The 22,543-nt window shown below is 42.4% G+C and overlaps 1 protein-coding gene across 1 annotated transcript; it reads right to left on the reverse strand.

The window, feature by feature from the left end:
- Positions 1–236: 236 nt before the first annotated feature.
- Positions 237–22,276, reverse strand: LOC141154279 (5-aminolevulinate synthase, erythroid-specific, mitochondrial-like). Its single transcript, XM_073639925.1, has 11 exons — positions 22,162–22,276; positions 12,510–12,705; positions 12,194–12,361; positions 8,637–8,777; positions 8,335–8,557; positions 7,235–7,419; positions 4,274–4,453; positions 3,779–3,943; positions 3,196–3,464; positions 2,946–3,108; positions 237–1,293 (listed from the first exon to the last, which is right to left on the reverse strand). The coding sequence occupies exons 2-11, from the start codon at positions 12,685–12,687 to the stop codon at positions 1,130–1,132; spliced, it is 1,836 nt and encodes a 611-aa protein (XP_073496026.1). The 5' UTR covers positions 12,688–12,705; positions 22,162–22,276; the 3' UTR covers positions 237–1,129.
- Positions 22,277–22,543: the final 267 nt, after the last annotated feature.

Here is a 22,543-nt window from a genome sequence, read left to right on the forward strand (position 1 = left end):
CATACAGTGCTAACTAATAATGGTTGGTTTTAGTTTGTTCCTGGGGTTCCCAACCAGCTTATCTCTAATCACCTGATCTCCCACATTCTCTGATCACAGAACATGAAACTCTGAATCCCTCAGAGATAGGGCAGCACAATCTTGCTGACGGTTTCCTTTTCACTAAGGCTATTATAATGATATGACATATAAGAGGTGTTTCCCTTTATATAATCCCTTATCACACACAATCACAATAATGTTGCAGAAAACTTTATTGTCAGTTGACGTGTGAACATCTCAAACACACCCGCAGCCCAGACGTGGCGATCCATCTATTATATGCTGTTGATTCATATCAAAACTCATTTATCAAAACTGTCTAAAAAAAAAAAAAGGTCTCTCTATTGCTCATTGTAACCAATCAGAGCTCAGCTTTCAATTTATATATTGCTAGTAAAAATGAAAGCTGCACAGTGATTGGTTACCATGGGCAGCTGTGAGTTTTGATAAATCGGCCGCACTATATGCAAATACCTTACTACTGACGCTAGATTGTAATATTTTGGTATTTGTGGTGATAGAAGGTAAAAAATAGCAATTATGTTAGACTAAACGAGTCCACTAAGTGTTAAAGGGGATCTGTCGCTTGCCATAATTATGTAATTGTTTGACCTGGTGTAAATGCCGCTGTTCTCCTGAATCCGGTGCTGTTTTTCTTTTGTTCCTGCGCCTCTTCGATCCTGAGATATGACCCCTTCTTCCATGTAAGTAAAGTGGGCGTGACACTCAAGAAGACGCCCACAGAGAATAGTGGATGACCACGCCCACTTAGCTAACAAGAGTAAATGTATATAAGGAGAAGAGGAAACCATATCTCAGGAATGGAGAGGCGCAGGAAGAAAAGAAAAACATCGCCAGATTCAGGAGAACAGCGGCATTTACACCGAGTAAAAAAATATACATATTTTTGGCACGTGACAGGTCCCCTTTAAGCCACCTAACAGATTATGTTGCAGTATAGCCACGTCAGTCAGCTGAGTATCTCAGATTTCAATACTTTGATTAGCCAATGGGACTGTGTACGTAGGTAGGGGCAGTTTTGTAGAAGGACTGCTAGCATCGGTGTGTAGAGGCTCTCCGTGCAGGCTTATGCATACATAGTGATGTATTTAGGCTCCATGTTTCCAAAGTATGTACGTTCCCACTCGCTCATCAGGTCAAAGTGTAGGGGGCGGTGGCAGAAGTTGCACTCAGCAGCAGATGGTGACTGTAGCGGCATCCCGGCTTCCTTCCAAGTTTCAACCAGACGCTCTGTGGAAATTAATGAAAAAGTTTAGGCCACTATGCACATCGGGTTATTGTAGGACGAACATCTATTATTTATGGGGTCTTTCCTGACAGATGATATTTTGGCAGCACCACAATAATCCCCTCATGACCAAATAACATAAATTTATGTCATATGGTTGCAGGGGGTTTACGGTGAAGGCTCAGGAACTGAGCCTGCACTAAATCCAGCAGATGCGGGCTGTGTTAGATAGGCTGCATCTGCATGTAACAGCAGCAACAAGATCCAACTCAGATCACTGCTGTTTAACCATTGCTGTCAATCACTCTGCACTGGCACTCATCGGCCCCTGTGAGGAGGAGGTCCTTTGGTTCAGATGAATTCCCTTTGAAGCTAGGGGTCTGCTGAAGGCCCCCATGGCTGCCACCTTGGTCCTGCTATGAAGCCAAATGTGTGCCAGGGCTTCATAGGAGAATGTTGATTTAACTATATACTGCATGTACTACGGTATTGCAGCATATAGTATAAGCGATCAAACAATCACAGGTTCAAGTATTCTAGGGAGACTAAAAAAAAAGAAAGGAAGTAAAAATAAAAATAAAGTAAAAAAAACTAAAATAAAAAATATATACGGTAGTTTAGATCGCATCCATTTTCCACATTAAAAAACTAAAGACATTAAAAAAATAATACTTAAAAAAACATATTTGGTATAGTTGAGCCCAAAAAAGTCCGATCTATAAAAATATAAAATTATTTAAACTGCACATCAAACACTTAAAAGAAAAAACAAAGATCAAAATTACAGAATTGCTGCTTTTCTTGATCTTCATATTTCCCTGAAAAAAATACAATAAAAAGCAATGAAAATGTAATGTATATCCCAAAATGGTATCGGTAAAAGCTTCAGCTCAGTACACAAATAAAACCCCAAAACCTCGCTTTGTCAATGGGAAAATAAAAAGGTTCCGGTTTTCAGAAAATGTCAAGATAAAACACAATTTTTTTTTCGAAAAGGTCCCTAAAAAGAAGGAGATGAAAGGAACGAAGGGACAAAAATTAAAAATATTTGGGTCCTTAAAGGGTTAAAGAGTGTGTACACAAATAGCCTTGAGTTATTCAAGAAAACAACTGCCGTTTTGTGTATACAGCTGCAGACTTATAAGTTTCCATGGTTACAGACTACAAACAAAACTGTGTACTTATGCAAATATTCAAAACGTATATATTGTTGAGAAAGCATTGAGTGCGAAACGTGCGTCGGGATGGTTGTGGTGGTCGCACATACCACTATGGGTAAGTTGGATATTGATGTACCCATTGCTTATAAGTAATTACGCCTGATCGACTGATGTCCACTAGAGATTAAACAATCATTATAGTCTGCTGGTGGCTACTTTTCAGATTTTGTACGGATATAAGCAAATTTGACTGTCAGTATATTTGGAAACTTACCTTGGTTACCATCACTACTTGTTTCTTGACTTGAATAATCCTCATCTCTATACATGTATCATTTTTTGGGATGCATGATTTTTAGTGTAGTGTTGTCAATAAAATATAATTGATTTTAGACTTTTCTGCGAGTGGTTTTTAGATACTCAATATCCAGGTGTAGGTTAAAACAAAACTGTGTAGTCTGATCTCGCACTCCTACTGGTGACTATTTTCTTACCCACAAAATAAGTCATCATGTCAGGAGTGTGGTGCGGGGAAGGAGCCAGCCGCAACAACTCTTCTCCACGGGGAACGGTCGGGTAATTGATGGCCTGGACGTAAATGTTGTACTCAGACAGAAGGATGTCACAGATCCTGGTGTTCACCGCGGCATTTCCAACCTGGTGTGGAACAGAATGAGTTATCCATCCACTCATCCCCGTATGATAGTGCTATACAGAGCCGTACCTGTAGGGGCGCCCTCTTACCCGTATGGGGATGATGTGGCTGGGGCAGTTGATGACAGGCAGCCCAGCATCCATGAGCAGTTGGCGCATGTGCTTGACATTGCGCTGGTGGGCACGGCGCAGAGCTTGTCCCTCCTCACTTTTCAGTACGCGCACAGACTCCACAGCTCCGGCGAGCACCATTGGGGGCAGAGAGGTTGTAAAAATGAATCCGGCAGCGTAAGAGCGCACTGTATCTATGAGGGAAGCTGTACTAGCCACATAGCCACCGACACAGCCAAATGCCTTCCCTGGAGGAGGAACAGTAGAGCGTTAGTGGTAGCAATGAGGGTCAAGTCTATACAGAAGCTGTATGGAATTGTATTGCAAGCAATTGTCTCTATTCATTGTCTATGGGACTGTCGGAGAAAGCCGAGTGCAGTGCTATTTCCCACAGTCCCATAGACAATGAATGGAGAGGAGTACATCGAACATGCGCACCTCTGCTCCATTCAAGACTGGGCTCTGCAGAGTCTGGGTTTGGGGCCCCAATCTCAGGATCATTGGGGGTCCCAGTGGTCAGCGATCAGTAAGTTAATACTTTAGGAATTACACTTTAACTTACCCAGTGTTCCCGAGATGATGTCCATCTTGTGCATGACGCCGTCTCTTTCTCCCACTCCTGCACCCCGCACCCCGTAAAGCCCCACCGCGTGCACTTCATCCACAAATGTCAAGGCGCCATATTTGTGCGCTACATCACACATCTCCTCCAGGGGGCAGATCGCTCCTGGAAGTCATGTAAGAAATGATGGTTAAGCAATAAATAGATTATTACGAATCCTGGTCCGACAGAGGGATCAACGGCATCGTAAAGAAATCTGATGATGGTATTTTGGGTGATCAAACCAGCGGTTGGTCCGGGATCTGCTGCTGTAATTGAGGTGCAGAAATACGACCACATTGCACTTTTGTGATATTGCAGTAATTAAAAGGGGATATCTCATAATGCATTATTATCTCCTATTCACAGGAAAGCTGATAAATATCTGAGAAATTAAATATGTATTCACTGGCATTGAAATAGAAAGCATAATTTGTCATTGTATTGAGAACATACCGTCCATAGAGTGGACAGTCTCAAAGGCGACAATCTTGGGCGTTTTAGGGTCAGATTTACGGAGCAGTTCTTCAAGATGTGCGGGGTCATTATGGCGGAAGACGTATTTTGTCACCCCGCTGTTTCGGATGCCCTGGATCATAGACGCATGGTTTCCAGCATCAGAGTAAATCTCACAGCCTGAAAACAAAGACAAACACGAGTTTTTATTTTAGTACAATCTCCGAAATGGAAAGGGACAAATGAGAACAACAAAAACTAAAGCGGATCGTTTCCTTTCTTGTGCTGTTCACCTGACTGTGGCTATTGCTCCCAGGATTATATTAGCGGCTTTACTGGATATTTTACCTGTTTTGTAATTATAAACATTCACGTTTTTGTTTAGTGACCATTTTATTTGCAGATCAAACTAACATTATATGGGCAGCCTTCTACTGCACCTGTGTTTGGGGGGAGCAGAAGCGTCTCGAAGCTGGGGTCCCATGCAGCGGTGGATGCACGCGTCTAAGATGTGGCTACTTTATAAAGGCTTTCCGCTGTATTGTTAGGAATGAATTACAGATGGCTGGCTTACTGGTAATGGCCACGTGGTTTCTGCAGATTCGTTTGGCTATTAACGATGAGCAAACAATTTACAATTAATTTCTAATGATACAGCGGAAGGCTCCTGCGACTTTTATGTAGCAGTCACATCTCGGATCCGTGCTAGTGAACTGCTACGTGGGACTCCAGCCTCATAATGTGCGGAAGATACTGACAGATCCTCTCCACTCCTCACTCACTCTTCTTCCTTCCCTTTTCTTCTCCTCTCCATTCTCCTTTTCTCTACTTCCCTCTTTTATTCCCCTTTTCTCTTCCATTCTTCTCTCTTCCTCCCAACTCTCCTACATTCCCTCCTGTTCTCCACCCCTCTAGTTCCCTTTTCTCTCCTCTCCTCTGACTTTATATCCACCCTTCACCTCATTTCCTTTATCCTCTCCTTTCCTCATCCATTTATTCCCTTATCCTCTCCATTATCCTTTAATCTACAGTACTTCCCATTTTTTCTCCTTCCTTTCTTTTTTTTCTCTCCAGCTCTCCCATCTCTCTTCTCCATTCCTTATTTCACTCTTCATCCCTCTTCTTCCCTCTCCTCACCTTCTTATCCTCTGCTCTCCTTTCTTATCTACACATCCCTTCTCCTCTTCTCTCCTCTCTCCCCTTTCTGCTGTTGTCTCTTTTCTTGTTGGCCTTCTCCTCTGTTACCCTCTACTCTTCCATCAATCCTTATTCCCTCTTCTCCCCTCCTTATCCTCTGCTCTGTCTCTTATCCACACATCCTTTCTCCTCTCTCCCCCTCTCCCTTCTGCTGTGGTTACTTCTCTCATCTGACTTATCCTCTCTTATTCTCTACTCTTCCCTCAATCCATTTTTCCTCTCCCCCCATTCTTATCTTCTGCTCTTCACTCTTCTCCACACATTCCTTCTCCTCTTCTCTCCTCTGCCTTCTCTCTTACCATCTACTCTTCCCTCAATCCATCTTCCCTCTTTTCCCCTTCTCATCCTCTGGTTCTCCTCTCTTCTCCACACATTCCTTCTCCTCTTCTCTCCTCTGCCTTCTCTCTTATCATCTACTCTCCCCTCAATCCATCTTCCCTCTTTTGCCCTTCATATCCTCTGGTTCTCCTCTCTTATCCACACATCCCTTCTCCTCTTCTCTCCTCTGCCTTCTCTCTTACCATCTACTCTTCCCTCAATTCTTCTTCCCTCTTTTCCCCTTCTTATCATCTGGTTCTCCTCTCTTCTCCACACATTCCTTCTCCTCTTCTCTCCTCTGCCTTCTCTCTTACCATCTACTCTTCCCTCAATCCATCTTCCCTCTTTTCCCCTTCTCATCCTCTGGTTCTCCTCTCTTCTCCATACATCCCTTCTCCTCTTCTCTCCTCTGCCTTCTCTCTTATCATCTACTCTTCCCTCAATCCATCTTCCCTCTTTTCCCCTTCATATCCTCTGGTTCTCCTCTCTTATCCACACATCCCTTCTCCTCTTCTCTCCTCTGCCTTCTCTCTTACCATCTACTCTTCCCTCAATTCTTCTTCCCTCTTTTCCCCTTCTTATCCTCTGGTTCTCCTCTCTTCTCCACACATTCCTTCTCCTCTTCTCTCCTCTGCCTTCTCTCTTACCATCTACTCTTCCCTCAATCCATCTTCCCTCTTTTCCCCTTCTTATCCTCTGGTTCTCCTCTCTTCTCCACACATCCCTTCTCCTCCTCTCTCCTCTGCCTTCTCTCTTACCATAAACTCTTCCCTCAATCCATCTTCCCTCTTTTCCCCTTCATATCCTCTGGTTCTCCTCTCTTATCCACACATCCCTTCTCCTCTTCTCTCCTCTGCCTTCTCTCTTACCATCTACTCTTCCCTCAATTCTTCTTCCCTCTTTTCCCCTTCTTATCCTCTGGTTCTCCTCTCTTCTCCACACATTCCTTCTCCTCTTCTCTCCTCTGCCTTCTCTCTTATCATCTACTCTTCCCTCAATCCATCTTCCCTCTTTTCCCCTTCTCATCCTCTGGTTCTCCTCTCTTCTCCACACATCCCTTCTCCTCTTCTCTCCTCTGCCTTCTCTCTTACTATCTACTCTTCCCTCAATTCTTCTTCCCTCTTTTCCCCTTCTTATCCTCTAGTTCTCCTCTCTTCTCCACACAGCCCTTCTCCTTTCTCCCCATCTCCCTTCTGTTGTCGTTTCTTCTCTCGTCTGTTTTCTTTTCCCTTACCTTCTACTCTTCCCTCAATTCTTCTTCTTTCTCCTCCCTTTCCCTTTTCATTATTTCTTACTATCATGAAGGCAACAGATTAACCATGCTGGAGTTTACCACTTTTAATTTTGCAAATTGCTGTAAAGGACTCAGTTTACCTTATCTTGTGCAATAATATGATGACTGGGGAACATTCATAGTAGTGAAGTCTGCAGACGCATTTTACCAACCTGGTAACATCTTTGCCAAAGTGAACAGAGTGGAGTCGTTGGCTACAAAGCAGGAGGAGAAGAGCAGCGCTGCGTCCTTGTGGTGCAGATCCGCTAATTCACATTCCAGGTCCACATGGTATTTGCTGGTGCCAGAAATGTTCCTAGTTCCACCTGCTCCAGCTCCGTGCTCCTTAAGAGTCTCCCTGGTGAGAAAACAATGAGATTTCATAATATTACAATTATCATTATGAACTAATCACTAGTTTTCCAGCAAGATGGCATATAATAGTTAATCAAGTGCCTCTACCCATACGGAAACAGACGTGTTCCGGAGTGCACCATATTTCACTTGTTAGTGCAACAGATTGTGCTCTTCCAACTGGGAATCAGCATAAAAAAACAAGCATTCACAAGTGGATATTTAACAAGATTTTCCAATTGATCTAATAGGGGCTAAAAACAGACACTGTTTCGGGGTATTGCCCCTCGTCAGTGCAAAATATGAGACTTAACTTGGCTAGGTGATCTACTTTGCACTGATGAGGGGCAATACCCCGAAACACTGTGTCTGCAAATTGGGATTCTGGTTTGGCTGTTATCCTAAGTCATATGGCAAGGCTCGTTAAAGGGTTGATATTGATTGCTGCTTCCAATAGATGGCGCTATAGGAGTTTAAGTCCTCTTCCTCTCTGAAGAGACAATTTGTATATTTAATTTCCCAAAGGAGCAAGGAAGGCGTTTAAGTCTCCTCATACTGGCATGCCAGATCTGACTTGTCACTCTCCACAAGGAGAAACCTTACTCCTTAGATCCCTGTGTTAAATGGGAAAGATTTGCATGAAATCCGGGTCAAAAAATGACAGACTGTTTCTTTTTTTCGTTGCAGATATTAAATAAGTTGCTGAAAATTCTGTGTCATTTGAACAGCGAGTTGAATGGGAGGGAAAATTTTGGAATTGGAATGTCCTCCAAAATTTGCAAGAAAAACAACCTGTGTGACCCATAGATTTCCATCTGACAACGAGCTTGTCAAGCAAAAGTGTGAATGGACTACAATACACAATCACCTTTTTATGTACAGTCCTCCTGGACAAATGCTAATGCCTTTCTGTACTTACGAAATAGCTTTAAGCACCCGAGGGTGCCTGCTCATGCCCAGGTAATCATTGCTGCACCAAACGGACACTTCCTTCTTTTTTCCCTGGAGGTCAGAGAAATCCTCAGCAAACGGGTAGGCATTGGCCTTACGGTTCACAGTCTTGAACACCCGATACGTGTAGTCCTGTTTCTTCTCCTCAATCCTCCGGTTAAAGAACTCATCGTAGCCAAAGGCAGCTCCACCTGATGAGCAAATGAAACGTCATCAATACTCGGTTATTCTGATTTACCGACAACTTTTTTGAGAACACTATTAGTATACCTGACATGTTTTCTTTAATCAGATGAGTTGGGATGAGAGGAGCCCCAGTTCCAAGGTTCACTTTTTTGGGGGAGTCCAAGTCACCATAGAACTTCTTCTTCAAGTTTGACTTGACTTCATACAGCAGAGAACTTAGAACATCTGGTGAACAGATAAATAGGGTTAAACTACGTTTTGATCTGCTCATCGAAGTATAGATCATTTTATTGATTCTTTATCTATTACCATACCTTTTTTAACAGCTGACTATCAGACTTTTATAAGTAAGCAGGGCCGGCATCAGCACCCGGTGCACCCGGGCAAGTGCTGGGCCCTGGACCATCAGGGGGGTCCACTTGCCGTCGAGGGCCGGGCTGCTCTCCAAGCATCTGTGCTGGAGCTCTGGTGCTGTTTGAGTGCTGTCACTTCACCAGACATGGCTGCGCGCAGTGCGGCTGTGTTTGGTAGTAATGATACGGCAGGGTCGGCACTTCACCTCTAATTTTGCTTGTGTGTCGCCCCTACTGCGTCATTACTACCAGCCACAGCCGCACAGCGCACTGCGCACGGCCATGTCTGGTAAAGTGACAGCACTCAAACAGCGCCGGCGGTCCTGCACAGATGCCGGGGGAGCGGCCCGGGCCCCAACGGTGAGCAGGCCCCCCTGATGGACCAGGGCCATGTCTGTAACAGCCATCAAACATGCGCCGGCGGCCCTGCACAGCCACATGCCTGAGGAGCTGGATGGGACACAGGTGGGGGGCAGGTGAGCGAGGCTTGTTGCCAGGTTCCCCAATCCCCATATTAAAAATATTTCTAGTGTGTGTGTGTGTGTGCATGTGTGATGTGAATGTCTGTGTATGTCAGTGTGTATGACTGTGTATATATATTTATGTCTATTTTATATGTGTTTTTAAGAATTTGTGTTCAAATATGTATATATGTCTGTATGTGTACGTATTTGTGTATATGTTTGTGTATGTGCGTGTCTGCGTATTGTATTTGTGAATATTTGTGTCCCATGTGCATTTGTGTATGTGTGTGCATGCCTGCTTGAGTGTGCACGTCTGTGTACTGTGTTTGAGCATGTCTGCATAACGTATGTGTGTGCATGTTTGCGTACTGTGCATGTGTGTGCTTGTCTGCATGTCTGTATACTGTGTGTGTGTGTGCATGTCTGCGTACTGTGTGTGTGCATGTCTGCATGTCTGTATACTGTGTGTGTGTGCGTGTGCATGTCTGCGTACTGTGTGTGTGCATGTCTGCATGTCTGTATACTGTGTGTGTGTGCGTGTGCATGTCTGCGTACTGTGTGTGTGCATGTCTGCGTACTGTGTGTGTGTGCATGTCTGCGTACTGTGTGTGTGCATGTCTGCATGTCTGTATACTGTGTGTGTGTGCGTGTGCATGTCTGCGTACTGTGTGTGTGCATGTCTGCATGTCTGTGTACTGTGTGTGTGTGCGTGTGCATGTCTGCGTACTGTGTGTGAATGTCTGTGTACTGTGTGTGTGTGCGTGTGCATGCCTGCGTACTGTGTGTGCATGTCTGTGTACTGTGTGTGTGTGGGTGTGCATGTCTGCGTACTGTGTGTGCATGTCTGTGTACTGTGTGTGTGTGCGTGTGCATGTCTACGTACTGTGTGCGCATGTATGTGTACTGTGTGTGTGCATGTGCATGTCTGCGTACTGTGTGTGTGCATGTCTGCATGTCTGTATACTGTGTGTGTGCGTGTGCATGTCTGCATGTCTGTATACTGTGTGTGTGTGTGCGTGTGCATGTCTGCGTACTGTGTGTGTGCATGTCTGCATGTCTGTATACTGTGTGTGTGTGCGTGTGCATGTCTGCGTACTGTGTGTGTGCATGTCTGTATACTGTGTGTGTGCGTGTGCATGTCTGCATGTCTGTATACTGTGTGTGTGTGTGCGTGTGCATGTCTGCGTACTGTGTGTGTGCATGTCTGCATGTCTGTATACTGTGTGTGTGTGCGTGTGCATGTCTGCGTACTGTGTGTGTGCATGTCTGCATGTCTGTGTACTGTGTGTGTATGCGTGTGCATGTCTGCGTACTGTGTGTGTGCATGTCTGTATACTGTGTGTGTGTGCATGTGCATGTCTGCGTACTGTGTGTGTGTGCGTGTGCATGTCTGCGTACTGTGTATGTGCATGTCTGCATGTCTGTGTACTGTGTGTGTGTGCGTGTGCATGTCTGCGTACTGTGTGTGCATGTCTGTGTACTGTGTGTGTGTGCATGTGCATGCCTGCGTACTGTGTGTGCATGTCTGTACTGTGTGTGTGTGCATGTCTGCGTACTGTGTGTGCATGTCTGTGTACTGTGTGTGTGTGCGTGTGCATGTCTGCGTACTGTGTGTGCGTGCATGTCTGCGTACTGTGTGTGCGTGCATGTCTGCGTACTGTGTGTGTGTGCATGTGCATGTCTGCGTACTGTGTGTGTGTGCATGTGCATGTCTGCGTACTGTGCGTGTGTGCATGTCTGTGTACTGTGTGTGTGTGCGTGTGCATGTCTGCGTACTGTGTGTGCATGTCTGTGTACTGTGTGTGTGTGCATGTGCATGCCTGCGTACTGTGTGTGCATGTCTGTACTGTGTGTGTGTGCGTGTGCATGTCTGCGTACTGTGTGTGCATGTCTGTGTACTGTGTGTGTGTGCATGTGCATGCCTGCGTACTGTGTGTGCATGTCTGTACTGTGTGTGTGTGCGTGTGCATGTCTGCGTACTGTGTGTGCATGTCTGTGTACTGTGTGTGTGTGCGTGTGCATGTCTGCGTACTGTGTGTGCGTGCATGTCTGCGTACTGTGTGTGCGTGCATGTCTGCATATGTGAAGGATGAGGGGGCAGGCTGGGCCCTGTGTTGTATACCTATATTTGTCCGCTTTATCTGTGCATCATGAATCGTGATATGTGTTAAAGGGGCCACTGAGACTCTTCCGCTCTGGGCCCACAAAAACCTGGATCCGGCCCTGTAGGTAGGTAAATACTTTCTAGCTCCACCAGAGGAAATAAATCTGAGGGTCTATCCTCTATAAAGAACATGTACAATTCATAACATATAGTAGATTATTTATGAATTCACCATACTGGAAAACGATTGGCTCTAAAGTCAGTTACAAATGGTGTTGTCTTCTGATGGATCTTTGGGATCCATTATTGTGTCAAAGACTGGGCCCACCATAAGTTTATTTGGCGGGCCAGTCCATCTACCTCTGGTACAGTCGTATTAATTAATATCATCTCAGTTTGACCGTGTTTGTAGATTTAGATCTGGGGTCATAGACTAACGACACCTAGGATCCAAAATATACAAGCCTCCCCTCAAAAAACAATGTCAATCTAATAAAGTAACCCCTTCATTCCAACATGGATGGCACCAAGAATGGTTCCTGATGTAACCTGACACTATAGAGATTAGGTGGCACCACCTAATATCCATGCACCTGTGGAGTCTTGGCATGGTCACTCACTATACTAAATCTCATCTTGAACATTTTCTTTCCATATTTTCCGTCCTAGCCATAACTCATTTTATGACATCCATCCAATCTCCATTTGCAATGTTTGTACCTGTCTTGAAAGCCTTTAGATCCTCCTGAACTTCCAGACCGGCCTTCTGGACGATGAAACTGTCTTCTTTCTCCATCTCTGTCTCGATGAAAGGACACTTGGCATTGGCAGTGGCAGCTTGAGGAGCCGCTTGTGCCAGAGTGCGCCGGTTGGAGGCTCCGGAAGAGACTGAAACGTTAAAAGTTGATGTTATCGATCATGGACAATATAAATTTGGATGGGCACATTTCAGTTAATAAAGTACAATAGGACAGCATAAGTAAAGTCCATGGACTGAAGAAAGTCACAATATAACTGTCAAAGATAGATGCCTTACCTCCAGGGGACAATGTAGTGTCCTTGACCTTCTGCTGGTTAGTGGCAGAAGTAGCCAAGGCACGGGTCACCATGACTGGACAACGCTCCGCACTGCGCAGGATCATTGGTTGAGCGACCCGCAGGAACACCGAGGGGTCCCGGGTGTAGAAGGGACAGAGTTTGATGAGAGAAGCCATGTTCACACGTTACGGTGTCTGCAATAAGAAGCAGTGACAGCATTAGATATTACAACAAATCCTCTAGTGTCTTACACGTGTTGTGTGGAGCCTTGAGTAATAGTTTTGAGTTTTTTTGAAATGACAACCATTGAGAAAACACAAACAGTAGAGGAAATACCTCCATTGCTCCATAGCAGCTTGTGGTTACACATTTTGGCTATTAGAGATGTCTTGTATTGGGCATAACACAGTGTACAGGTTGTGCTTACAGTGTTCTTTTAAAGGGTTTTGTGGTCTGAAAAGAAAAGTTTGCAGTCACTGCATGTGACAGCAGAATCGTGACAATGTGCAATGTATTCGCTCCACGATTGGGAAGTCACATGACTGCATTTATTCAATTCGTATACTTACACTCACGTACCGACTAGATTCTCCTGCTCTTCTCTGAATAAATTAAAATGGCAGCCCCTAGAAGCAGTTATTTTTCCCATTGGTATAAAGGATTATGCAATACTTGCCAACTATTTATTTCTTCCTGAAGGAGTTGTCAAATCTCCCGGACTTTCAACTCTATCTGCATCCATGGACGCGGATACAGTTGGAAAGTGTTGTGGGACAGAGAGCCATCGGCTCCCTGCTCTGTCTCTTACTCTGGTAGCGATATGTCTGTGGTCAACCAAAGATCACCAACATTTGGCTGCATTACTAGGCAATTTTCAAAAGTTGGCAAGTATGGATTATGTATGCTAAAATACAACATGCTCCATCGTTCTTTCCCCCAATATCTGCTGTCAGTGTAAAATTGTGACACCTACTGTATATATTAGATTGTTGGGTGATCTTAAAGGTTCAATCATGTTTTGTGAGACGATTGAGGGCTGCATAACGCTCTGTAATGGATTTACTCATTATGGAGTTATGACATTTACTTACATACACTGACGAGCAAAAGGGTAACAATGTTTTGAACCTTTGGTTTTCCGGCTCCATATCTCATCATCTACTACTGCTTCCAACGTGAGACTACCATCGTTTTATAGACAATCATCTTGGCTATCTCATACATAAATTTGACTTGCAACTATTTAGCATATGATTAATGATGCAGATTCTTGTCATGTCACTGCAGTGTTACTGTTTTGCTCCTGAAAATCTAAATTTTAATTTTTGTTAGTATTTTGTAAATCACCTTTGGCTTTCAACCCTGCCTGAATCCTTCTTGCTCTCAATTAGATTCAAGCTTGTCTCGACCGAAATCCGATCCCTGGTCTCTTCTACATCTTCCCACAATTGGTGCAAACTGGTCGACTCACTTGGATATGTATACAGTTTTTCCTTTAACTCTACCCACATGTGTTTGATTGGGTTGAGGTTTGGGGACAGTGGTGGCCAATCCAGCACCTCTACTTTATTATCATTGAACCATTTCCTCACCAATCTCGACATATGCTTCGGGTCGTTGTCCTGCTGGAACACTATGTCGTCCTTTTCATACCCATAGTACTCGAGTTTATGAAGTAACTCGTCTTGTGGGATACTCACATATAGCTCAGCATTGAGACCACCATCGATCCTGGTCAAGTATCCAACGCCTTTGGCTGTGATACAACCCCATATCATCAGGCTTCCTCCACCATACTTGACCGTTCCTTAAATTTCTTGATCCATTAGCCCCTTTTTTCCCTTGTTTCTTCCAGACCCATTTGCACCCATCAGAGCCTTGTCTATTGACTTTTGTCTCATTGCTCCAAATCACCCGTTTCCAATCTTCCACTTTCCACTTTTCTTACTTATTTACACACTCGAGCCGACGCTTCTTATGACGATATTGAAGTTGAGGCTTCTTCACCTTTTTTTCGGGCCACCATTCCAGACTTGTGTAACGTGCGTCAGATGGTGCTTGTATGGACGTCTGTGATTTCACTATTACAAAGCTTACAAGCCTCCTCCACTGCTGTGTTTGTCTCCCCAGAACTGAGAGACCTTGTGATGAGCCGACTTGTTGACTCCGATATTTTGCCTAGCTGTCCACCTCTTGGGTTTTGAATGGATGGACTTAATTTCATATTGTTCCTACTGTCATGACGCTCACATGACGCAGTTTGGCAATTTTCTTGACTGAGAGACCGCTATCGATGAGCCGGATAATGCGGTTTCTCTTTTCTTGGGAAATCTTCTTCATGGCTGCTCCTCAATTTGCGCCAGTGACCTTTCGCTTGGGAATCAACCTAATAACACACTGAGCTACTAGGGAATGTGAGAACAGGTTGTAATTTGTAGTATACAGGTAGAAAAAGATTTTTCCACCACCATGGAGCAAAACAGTAACAATACAATGACATGACAAGAATCATATGCAAAATAGTTGCAAGTCAAATTTATGTATGAGATAGCCAAGATAAAAGTCTATAAAATGATGGTAGTCTCACGTTCAAACCTGTAGAAGATTGTGAAATATGGAGCCTGAAAGTCAAAAGTTCAAAACATTGTTACCCTTTTGCTGGTCAGTGTAGTATGGCGCCACCTGCTGTGTAAAGTGTTGAGCAATGTGCACGTCCACCTAATGAGCTGAGTGCTGGTCACACATGGTCATTCTCCTTACAGCCAGGTACCTAAATAATGATACTCTGTTCACTACAGAGTAGGCAAGAGATATAATCTTCTGCCATGATTATCAGAGAAGGAGCACAGCCTCTGCAGTAGCATGGCCGTATAGCTAAGAACACTTCTTCTGCAAAGGAAATAAGATAAGACTATATGGTTTGCTGCCAGAAGGGGTTGGAGACTGATTCTGTCCAAAGTTTATCTTCAGCAGCACCAAAATGGGCACAAAGAAGCAACAAATCAATGTTGTTCTCAGTTCACCATGTAAACAATCTGTATGACAAAATGCTTTCCTTGCTATTTAGGTGGCAATAGATCTTTGGGCTGGGACTATCTTAGTGACAGAGGCAGCAGTTTTCACTGGGGTGATGAGAGTGTTCATAAGAGATAACACCAATAGAGTGTGTTATCTGTGGTGCTACCATGTCACACCCAGCAGATCATGGGGCAGATCACAGGCTGTCCTGTACAAGAGTCTGTGTGACTAGAGGAGAAGAAATGGTTCTCGGTATTTTTATTTAAAGATAGGGTGATGAGCGGAATGTAATACTTGAAGTCAAACACTCGTTTCCATTTAAGATATCAGATGCTATTGGTTAAGTTATAAGAACCTACACTGTGTTCCAAATTATTATGCAAATAATATTTTCTCAGATTTTCCCAAATTACCTATATGAATTGCAGTCATTGTAATTTTCCAGTTAAATAACTATTAGAGTACAATTGAAAGGTTTTTATACAAACTGCCTATGATAACAGTATATTTAAAAAAAAATAAAAAACTCAAACTACACTCAAAATGCATGTTCCAAATTATTATGCACAGCAGAGTTTTCAACCTTTTCATTTTAATAAAGAACAAAAAAATTGTCATTTTTGAAATTATAAGCATTAGCAGGTTATTACAAACTGAAATCAAACAGTTTTCAACTCAAAACTTTATTCTAGGTGATGTTACATTTGCACATAGGACCCCTTGTCCGAAAGGAGCTTCTGAACTCTCTCGTCCATTGAATTTGTCAGGTTTTGGATGGTTTCTGCTTCAATTGTTTTGCATGAGGACAGAATACCCTCCCAGAGCTGTTGCTTAGATGTGAACTGCCTCCCGCCATCATAGACACTCCTTTTGATGATGCTCCAGAGGTTCTCAATGGGGTTGAGGTCAGGGGAGCATAGGTGCCACACCATAAGTTTGTCCCCTTTTATGCCCACAGCAGCCAGAGATGCAGATGTGTTATGTGCAGCATGAGACGGGGCATTATCATGCATGAAAATGATCTTGCTGCGGAATACACGGTTCTTCTTCTTGAACCATGGAAGGAAGTGCTGTTTGAGAAACTCAACATACATTATGGAGTTCATCTTTACCCCTTCAGGGATCCTAAAAGGGCCGACAATCTCTCTCCCCATGATTCCAGCACAAAACATTACTCCACCTCCTCATTGTTAGCGCCGTAGCCGTGTTTGCATGGGGTGTCCATCAACCAGCCATCCTCCACTCCATCCATCTGGACCATTGAGATCATTTCATGCATGATAATGCCCCGTCTCATGCTGCACATAACACATCTGCATCTCTGGCTGCTATGGGCATAAAAGGGGACAAACTTATGGTGTGGCACCCATGCTCCCCTGACCTCAACCCCATTGAGAACCTCTGGAGCATCATCAAAAGGAGTGTCTATGATGGCGGGAGGCAGTTCACATCTAAGCAACAGCTCTGGGAGGGTATTCTGTCCTCATGCAAAACAATTAAAGCAGAAACCATCCAAAACCTGACAAATTCAATGGACGAGAGAGTTCAGAAGCTCCTTTCGAACAAGCGGTCCTATGTGCAAATGTAACATCACCTAGAATAAAGTTTTGAGTTGAAAACTGTTTGATTTCAGTTTGTAATAACCTGCTAATGCTTATAATTTCAAAAATGACCATTTTTTTTGTTCTTTATTAAAATGAAAAGGTTGAAAACTCTGCTGTGCATAATAATTTGGAACATGCATTTTGAGTGCAGTTTGAGTTTTTTATTTTTTTAAAAATATACTGTTATCATAGGCAGTTTGTACAAAAACCTTTCAATTGTACTCTAATAGTTATTTGACTGGAAAATTACAATGACTGCAATTCATATAGGTAATTTGGGAAAATCTGAGAAAATATTATTTGCATAATAATTTGGAACACAGTGTATATTAGAAAAATAATAGTTGGCAAAACAGCGCCACATCTCTCTATAGGTCGTGAGTAGTATTGCAGCTCCCCGCAACACCATAGCAGAGTGCCAATGGGGTACCTAGGTCTTCTGAAGACCCCCATTACCGCCATCTCAGTGCTCCTGTGAATCCTGGCCACAGGCTGAGCTTTATAAGAGACCGTGACAATTACTATATACTGCAGTGTTGTAGTATAAAGTACAATCAATCAAGTGATCGCAGGTTCAAATCCTCTAGGGGTAATACAAAATAAAATAAAATGTTTTAAAAAAATACATAAAAATAAACATAAAAATTCTAATCTCCCATTTTTTCACCATCCAAAAATAAAGAAATTAAATATAAGCAGATTTGGTATCGCTGTATCTGTAAAAGTCCAATCTATCAAAACAAAAAATGATTTAACCCATAAAATAAATGACTAAAGAGAAAACAAAATTGAAAGCACAGAATTGCTGTTTTTTGATAGGCGCATCTACCCCCAAAAATGCAAGTAAAATTAATAAAAAAAAAAACCCAAAACATTGTATGTACACCCCACAATGTCACCAATTAAAACTACAGCTTGTCAATGCAAAAAAAAACAAACCCTGTCATGGCTGCATTGTAGGAAACCTGAAAAAGCTTCGGATCTCGGAAAGGGCAACACATACCGATTTATTTATTTTTTTACCTTTGATAGGGTGATTGTAGCCACCCACCACTGGATAATACACGAGGGTCTGGAATGGGGGGTCTCAACTCCCTGTCTTTTGACTTAAAACTTTCATAGTAGAATTTTGAATGTTTTTTTAAACTTTTGGAAAAGTTAATGCTACTGTACATATAATATCACTGGGCAGTGAATGACTGAACCAACAATGATGTTGCATGTGCAGTTTAATCTGGTACTTTGCTCAAGAGGAATGCGGCTACAATTTACTTCCAGTTACAATGACGTAAGAGGCCTTTCCCCATTTGTAATGTTGGCTGCCAGAGGGGGGAGGAGAGCCAGAAAGTACAAGAACCTATACAAACATTACAGAGCATTTCTATCTAATTCCAAAAAAATTATACAAGTCATTGAGTCTCTATTCAGCTGATATTTTTTGGAAAGGTGGGTGACAACCACTATGGCCACCATTACAACTCCTATGAGAGCACGTTACCCAGCTTTTCCAGGGCACTGAATAGCAAATTTGAAGAATTTTGTAGTGGTTCATTCTCTTTTGCTGTAAATTCCTTGCACAGTTAAAGAATAAAAATGTGTCTAACTTTTTTTGTGACTATTTCAAAACAAACGACATTTTATAAAATATGACAAATGTGCACCATTTTGTAAATTCAGCTTTTCCATGACTCTTCCCCAATTTCTTTTATGTGCATTTTTGTGTCGCAGCAAAAACTCATCAGATGTGCTTATTTTGCAACGCAAAATTCAAACGTTTTAAAATCTCAGTGCAAAATGCTGTAAATAAAGCTTATTGGTTGTATATTGAAACGCCATGTGAATTTCTAATATCGTTTGTTTGCTTCTGTTTTCAAGATCTGCACTTGAAGTCAATGACTAGAAACGTTCACATTTGGCATGCATTCTGAGGGTTGCTAGAATAGAAAGCTCTGATCAGGGGCGTCACTATAGTGGGTGCTGGGTTTGCAGTCACACCGGGGTTCTGGAACTTAGTGGGGCCCAAAAGAAGACCAATACTATTAAAGAACTATTATAAGTGGAGGCCCAGATAGAGATTTTGTACTGAGGCTTCAAGTTACACCACTGGCCCCCAGGGGCGGACATATCATTGGTGCAACATGTGCAGCTGCACAGGGGCCCAATAGCTAAGGGGGCCCATTTGCACCTAAAAAGCAGGTGAAATTTTGCATTTTGCATAAGCTCTTGGACGGCAAAGGGCCCAAACACTGTTCTTGCCCGGGTGCCCTTTTTGGTCTGTGTCTGCCAGTGCTGGCTCCAATACACAGAAAGAGCAATACATTTTTAATTTTCATTCACTGACAGCAAGCAGACATTTTGAAGACTGAAGAATTAATACCAAAAGTGTATTTGGGTCTTGGACCCTTCTTCTATCACGATTCTAAATGGCACATAGCAAGTGGGAGTTCAATACTTGGTGCGACTTAGGGCATTTCTATGGGTTCAAAATGAAAATGAGTCCCAATGGCAGACAGCAAAAGGTATCCTAGCCTAGGCCGAAGAAAGGAGAGGTACTGAATATATCACTGTGCCGTATTTAAGCTCCGGGGCCCCAATGCAAAATCTGCAACAGGGCCCCCTACCTATCATGTGCTACTTGTAAGGCCACGATCAGTATTTGGTCAGTATTTTACATCAGTATTTGTAAGCCAAAACCAGGAGTGGTTGAGATATACAGAAGTGGTGACGTGTTTCTATTAGACTTTTCCTCTGATTATTCCACTCCTGGTTTTGGCTTACAAATACTGATGTAAAATACTGACGGAATACTGAACGTGTGACATAATACTGATGTCTTATGGGACCGAGGGGACCTTGGACCCCCTAGGTATGACAGCTACCATTACACCCCTGCATATGGCTCCTATTACATTTTGCTATTGGCTACTTGTGTTATTATGGGGGAAGGAAGGTCTGAACTCTTAGTAAAATTTGTATCTGGTCAGGTCTGATTTGCCATTTTTACTTAGAAAAGAGTCTTTATCAGGAGGGGAGGTAAGAATGATAACAGACGGCCTGCTCCGGAGGAGATACCGAAGAGTCACAAATTCTGCTGATGTCAACAGCACCCAGACAAGGACTACATGACAGTGACATCAACACAACACCGCCCTATGTACAGGGCTGGAGATAACACTGAGCGAGGCCCGACTCGGCTGATACACCCATATCTGTGTATATACTCTATATATTTATTTATTTATTATTATTACTATATTATAAGGGACGGACACCAGCACCAGGACATGTTGGCCTATTATACAGCCCACAATGTATACACTTTGGGATTGAGGGTGTCATGTGTAAAAATGACTTAAAAAAGGACACTAAGAGAATAAAATGTGGCTGTATTATGATCGCCTGAGACTATTTCAGCCATGTCACAACAGAATACTTTTGCTTCAGTTAATAAATAGCTCTGGAAGTAATAGTCAATCCCACCAAAATGGTCCCTAATAACACTGCAGGCTTCTTTTATCAAAACAGGCCTTGTTGTCCATAACAACCAATCAGAGCTCAGTTTTCATTTTTTAAACTACGTTGGTAAATTGAAAGCTGTGCTGTGATTGGTTGCTATAGGCAACACGACCAATTTTTATAATTGAGGCCTAAAATGTTCTTTGGAACCATTTTGGTGGGATTGACTATTACTGGCGGAACTTTTTAATAACTAGGGCTACAGTATTCTGTAATAATATGGCTGATATAAAGCCAGTTTCCAGCATTTTAGTGCCTTTAAGGACACGCTGACCCTATAGTTTTACTGCACTGAATTTCATGTGGTGGAGGGTGGGGTTTCTGGTTTAAAAATTCAACCATTTTATTTCTCTTTAAAAACAAAAAAAAGCCTAAGTTGTGCCAAAAACACCAAAACCTCATTCCTATTTCTATCTGTCACTTCCCCAAGGGTATAAGAGCAATGGCATAACTTGTGGGCCCCAATGGAAAAGCCCCAACGGGGTCCTCAAATATCACGGGTGTTAAACCCCTTCATGACATACAGTAATAGTTTGTCGTACGTTGGGTGTATGATGCCGGCTCAGGAACTGAGTCTGCACCATACCTGGCATCTGCCGAATGTGTTATACAGCTGGCACTTGATGCTAACAGAAGCGATCAGAGTGAGCTGTGATCACTGTTGCTTAACTGTTTGGATGCTGCTGTCAATCACTGAAAACACCATACAAATGGACTCGTTGCTGGTGTGCATCCACTGGTACCCATCGCCACCCCCATAAAGTGATCAAGGGGTAAATGTTGGCCATGGCAGCCATGGTCCTACTGGTGGCCCCCTTCGCTGCCATCTGGGTACTCCTATGGAGCCCTGCACTGCGGCTCTGCTTTATAGGAGAATGTCAATTTATAATCATAACATTCATTGAGGCATTTTTTTAATCAAATTATTTAACACAATTTTGATAGTATCACATATCATATATTATAATGTAATATCTAGAGAGTGAAAAGAGAAATATATATCAGGCTCTAAAATTTATAGATCCTAAAATAGATTTAAAGTATGTTACAAGAAAAAAAAAAATCTAGTACAAAAATTAATAATAAAAGTGGGAATGGTTGTTAACGTTAAAACAGATGAAAAAAAAATACTAATGGATTGTGAAAAAATACTAAACATATAAAAAAGGAATAAATGATGAGAAAGATATAAAAATAATAGGAATAAATTATTTAAAAAAACAATAAAAATAATAGTAACCATAAAACATAAAAATGTAATCAAAATAATAGGAATAAAATAAATTATAATAACAATAATAATAATAACAATAATAATAATAGAATGAAGATTGTACAAATAACTAAAATACTGAAAAAAGCATAGAAGTGTACATTCTACAGATAATCACATTAATACATTCTCACTTATATCTATAGGCATAGTATTAGTTTATTGACTGCTTTTTGTCACTATATAAATTTGTCTATGATGATCATTTATGTAGGGATTATGGCAATAAAACTTCTTACCTGTTGCCCTGCACTGAGGACGAACATGAAGTGATGATCCTGCCTGGTGCAGATTGTGAAGGCTGCACATGATCACACCCCGGTCACTTCTCATTGGTCCAGGGAATGTCAAAACTTTAGAGGAATGAAAAAAAAAAGGAAGTTAAACCCTAGTAAACTGATGGAGTGGAAGGACTCATCTGAACAGGAACTTATAGAAAGTGTTAGCAAACAGTAGATCTACAATATGAGCTCCAAAGTCAGCATGGAGAAGTCAGGTCCATATTTGTAAGGGCAATTTCCACTTAGTGGAGAAAATAGCATAATGGGCCTGTTGGGCTTTTAACATAACAATTACATATATATACAGTACAGACCAAAAGTTTGGACACACCTTCTCATT

Source organism: Phyllobates terribilis, unplaced genomic scaffold (genome assembly GCF_046119375.1).
Source record: "Phyllobates terribilis strain yellow unplaced genomic scaffold, ASM4611937v1 Scaffold_7__3_contigs__length_470593459, whole genome shotgun sequence".
Taxonomy (NCBI): domain Eukaryota; kingdom Metazoa; phylum Chordata; class Amphibia; order Anura; family Dendrobatidae; genus Phyllobates; species Phyllobates terribilis.